Source organism: Cicer arietinum, chromosome 6 (genome assembly GCF_000331145.2).
Source record: "Cicer arietinum cultivar CDC Frontier isolate Library 1 chromosome 6, Cicar.CDCFrontier_v2.0, whole genome shotgun sequence".
Taxonomy (NCBI): Eukaryota; Viridiplantae; Streptophyta; class Magnoliopsida; order Fabales; family Fabaceae; genus Cicer; species Cicer arietinum.
Genome location: NC_021165.2, coordinates 34,474,282 through 34,479,324, shown reverse-complemented (window position 1 = coordinate 34,479,324; position 5,043 = coordinate 34,474,282). Strand labels below are relative to the sequence as shown.

The following is a 5,043-nucleotide window of genomic DNA, read 5'->3' as shown; positions in this document are numbered from 1 at the left end:
TACGATCCATATCTACAACTTTCATGAAGACACCTGGACCACATTCAGACGCAAAAGATGAGACAAATGCAAAATACCTCAGACAGCAGATGTTGTGCGCTTGGAGCGCATTTCTCGTGTTTCAGTTCTGTCAACGTGCGTCTGGAGCGCATTTCTCGTGTTTCAGTTCTGTCAACGTGCGTCTGGAGCGCATTTCTCGTGTTTCAGTTCTGTCAACGCAAGCCTAGAGCGCGCCCTGCGCGCCTGGGGCGCGCGACGCGCACCAGCAACCATAAAGACGCAGATTTGTACTGTTTTATGTATCTTTTTGACTCTTGGGAACTTGGGAGACTTGTGCCCTAGCATAGAAACTCAAAGACGGCCGTTTCTAACGCCATTGAAGCAGTTTTATCAAGAATCATCCATGAATCATTCTTGTAATTCTTCTTTAATCCTTATCTTTTGTATCTCTGTCATGAGTAACTAAACCCTATTTGTTAGGGATGAGTGTAACCAGATGAAACCCTTATTTTTCTGATTTGATTTCTAGTTATATGAATGAGTTTATTGAATTGTTTTTCTCATCTCTGTGCTTAATGCTTTTTATTGCTTGATCAACATTAAAATGTTCTACGATTTGTATTTTGAAACGGAAGTGGACTTTACGAATGCTTGAGATGAGAAATTCATGAATTTGTAGTCTAGACATAGGTGCAGGTCATGAAACCAATTAAATTAGTTGCAAAGCAATAATTTACAAGAGAATTTCTATACGGTAATGCTTAATTCTAATCTTAAATCTACTAAGGAATTAGGGGTTACTTTGGAATTAAAGGTTCTGTCACTAAGACATTAGGGCAAGAATAATAAAGAGAATTCGGTAATAATTCAATAAAGGAATTCAGTAACTAGGATCAAATTAGACACCAAGGTTGGATTCGAAGTGAAACTCATCCCTGACATTTTTCTCATTATAAAGGATCAATTTTATTACTGTTGTTAATTTCAAATATTATTTCAATCAATTCGGAAACCTTTTGTTCAATTTCAGTAATTAAATATAATTCGATGGTAAAACGCAATCCTTGAGTTCGACACTCGGTACTACCGTTTTATTATTACTTGCAACGATTCAGTACACTTGCTGAAACGCTATCAGTGGTATAACAGAAACTTCACCCTCAACTCTACTCATACGTGATTTGAAAAAATATACTAAATTTAATTAATACTTATATTATAAATACAATATTTAAAATAAAAAATTCAATGCTTTTTAAATAAAATTATATTACATTTAGAATCTTTCAGGAACACTGAAACTTTTAAAATTTTTGAAATGTAATCTTGATTTTGAAATTTTGGTTTTTAAAAACTTCGAAAATGCGCTCATTTTGAAACTTCCGAAACTATCAATTTCAAAAAATTTCAAACTTAGAAATTATCAAATTTGAAACTTATTTTAAACGTAAAAGTTTTGAAGACGTTTAACATTTTGAAAAATTCAAATCACACAAAATTTTCGAAAATTAATCAAAGTTTCGAAAATTTTTACCATTAACCTGTGGGGGTTAAATTTTGAAAAAGTGGGAGGTAAAAAAGTTTCAAGTTTTTATATATGGTTAAAAGGATAAAATTATATTTTCATATATTTTTAGGGGGTGGCAGGTAGAAAACTCATAATATATTAATAATATTTCCCGCAGTCTTGTAAAAAATGCCCAAATCTAGCAAACCCATTATTCCATCCTTACTTCCTTTGTCTTCACTCTCACAATTACTCACAGTTTGTACCCTCGTGGCTCACTCAACGTTCAACCATAAACCACCACCACCTCCATCATTTCTACTTTGAGGCCGCCACAACCACCGGTTCTTCATGCGCAAAGCCTTAACCCACCTCAATCATTTATGTTTCTAACTAAATAAAAACTTAGCCACCGGTTCCATCAACATTAATTTGAGTTCTGGTTTTTTTTTTAATGATCTTAGTTAGGGTTTTTAACACGCACTTTTAAATTTCAAATCAAAATAAGTTTTTTGTTAGAATTTTCATTTCTCTTACAATCTAGGTTTGATTAAAATGAGCAAAAACTTCAAAGTTTATTGAAAATTATACCTTGTACCTCCAATTTTACCTTGTACCCCCACAAATTGAATGAAACGACATATATGCCTTCGTATAAATATTAAAACTTTTCATTTTTCACTCTCCCATCCTTTCAATTTTCTGGTACACAATTGAGTACCAAATATTTCTGTTTTTCAAGAAAACTTTTTTCAAGTTTTCCGGTACACAAGTTACACTCGGGTAAACTTTTTCAAGTTTTCCAGTACATAAGTTATTTTCCTTAAAACTTATTTTCAACATTTCCGGTACCAGAAAACTTAATTGAAGTTTTCTAGAACTACCAAAAAACTTATTTCCCCTTTTCTAGAACTCAACACAATACCGAAATACTTTTTATTAGTTTTCCGAAAGTTATTTTAATTTCTATTTTTTATTTATTTTTTTATTTTGTATTTTGTATTCCTTTATTATTTATTTAATTCATTTTATTTTAACTCATTTTTTTCCAGCATGTGTTGGTTCTAGAGGCAGAGACGACAAGATAGTATGATGGTTTCACACAAGAATACGATTCCACGAGCTAACAACCTTCGTTCTTTGACTCTTTATTCTTCAATCGATCTAACTCAACAGTTTTTGGGTAAACGTCAAGAATAAATTATGAGAAGACACTCTAAAAACTAATTTCGAAATTTGTTCAAGGAAACTTACCATAAATTAGAAAACCAATCAGTGGATAATATCGCCACTTTTCACACTATCGTTTTTGCGTTGGTTTCACTCAAATCGGACTTACGGTGAAGAAGAACGGTTTCAAAATAACGATTTATATAAACGGAGAGTCGGCTATTTTATAAAAAAATTGGGATGGTTAAAAATCTAAAAAGTTTGTTTAATTGACTAACTCAAATTAATAAAATATTACTAATATTTCAAATTAATATATTATAAATTAAAGTAATTGAAGTAACTAATCTTTTAAAATATATTAATAATAAAAACTCTCATATTGAAAATAATCACTATAATTATCCTTTTTTTTCTTCAAATACTCATATTAAAATACTATCATCATTAGAGAATATTTGAAACACGATATTACTAATATCTCATTATAATTATTTACAAAATAAATAACTAAAAATAGATATTAGTTAAAAATAAATAAAATATAACTATGTGCACTCTTAACATCCGTCAAACACATATAAAAATATCCAATTAATTACGAAACCACATATACTATTACTTTTAGAAAAAATATATAAAATATAATATTTGTTATTGATATCACTCATTTAGTCTAATATGTACAAGATTAGCACATCATATAAAGTACACATATAAAGAAAATAAATCCTAAAATTAATCAACATATATTCTAAAATAATTTTAACACCAAATTAATTATTTAAAATCCTTTTGCATTAATAAAATTTGGGGTGTTACACGATACCGGCATCACATTTCTGGAAAACTGTGGTTTGGTCAAGTAAGTTAAATAATTTATTATTTATGGTGCATTAAAAATATTTAAATTGATTATTATTTGTGTTCTATATTTAATTCAAATTTCATATATTTTATTTGTATGCAGGAGCGATCAATGATGAAAATAGTTTCCCATGAAAAGAAACTGCAACAATTTACTCCACAAGTTTTCTCGCGAATTATAGAGACGTGTGTGAATGTGTTTGGATTAGTCCCACTATAACGGGGAAGTCTGAAGCTGATTGACAATAACCTGATTTATGTATTTGTGGAAAGATGGAACTCAGAGACCTTGTTATTTCACATGTCATTTGGTGAAATGACGATTACTTTGGATGATGTTGCTAATTTGTTAGGCATTTATATTAGGGGTGAGTTCTACAATCCACCACCCAACCTAGATAAAGTAATGACATGTAATCTTGTCATAACTTTATTAGGGGTGCCTCTTGAAGAGATATGGGAGGAAAAAAAAAAGGGTGCGTACTACAGGTTAGATTGGCTAAAAGAGGTCTTCAAAAGATAGTGTGCGACATAGAAATTTGATTGTGTTGCTAGGGCGTATTTGCTGAATATGGTATGGAGTACTATTTTTGCAGATAAAAGTTATACATTAATTGATGCAAAATACCCTCCCCTATTCAGAGGTTAAGAAGGTATCGGTAGATACGTCTGGGGTACTGTTGCACTCGTAGTCCTTTATGACTATCTCTCAGATGCCAGTTGTTTCAACACCAAACAGTTAGATGGATATATGTCTCTATTATAGGTATTACATATTTATGATTATTATTAATTGTTATGATTTTTATTTAATGATTTTTTTGTTTATCATTAATTTATTTATTTTTATTTGCAATAGTGTTGGATATACGAATATTTTCCACATATTTGTAAAAAAGATGACTTTGGTGCTAACGTTGAGTGAATTACCAGAATGAATAGATGAAGTTATAAACAAGGCAAATAAAAAATCCCTGAGTACAGACGGATGATTGATGCACTAACACCTGTTGACATCATATGGATACCATGGGAGAATCATAGAGACGTCATTCCCTTCGATAATATAATTATATACACTAGCCACTTCCGATTAGGCAGCATGTAAGACCTGCATTTTATCTATTATTAGTAGTGTGTGAGGTATATTTTTATTTCTTTTTCAATAATTTATAAAGTGGTTATTATTATTATATTCTTTATTCAATTATTAATTTTGAAATGTATATATGTGTATGACATGATTTATTTAATTTGACTGAATATTTTTCTAAATTTTGTGAAAATTATATTTAAAAAATATAATTCCTTGTCAAGTATTTGAAAAAAATACTAATAATAATGACACGATTTAACTATTTCTAAAAAACAAAAATAATAAAGATATTTTAGATTAGTCAATCATCCAAATCTTATTTAGTGTGAAAAACCATATAAATCTCTAGTTGGTTATTATGTTAGGTTAACAAGAAAGAAAAAAAAGATGAATAAAGTTATTA

The 5,043-nt window shown here is 29.8% G+C and overlaps 1 protein-coding gene across 1 annotated transcript in view; it reads left to right on the top strand.

Moving 5' to 3' along the window:
• Window positions 1–4,144, top strand: part of LOC140920704 (uncharacterized) — a 7,386-nt gene extending 3,242 nt beyond the window's left edge. The window contains exons 3-5 of the mRNA XM_073369521.1: window positions 3,648–3,730; window positions 3,818–4,033; window positions 4,141–4,144. Coding sequence (XP_073225622.1) covers window positions 3,648–3,730; window positions 3,818–4,033; window positions 4,141–4,144 — 303 coding nt within the window. The remainder of the gene's footprint in view (window positions 1–3,647; window positions 3,731–3,817; window positions 4,034–4,140) is intronic.
• Window positions 4,145–5,043: the final 899 nt, after the last annotated feature.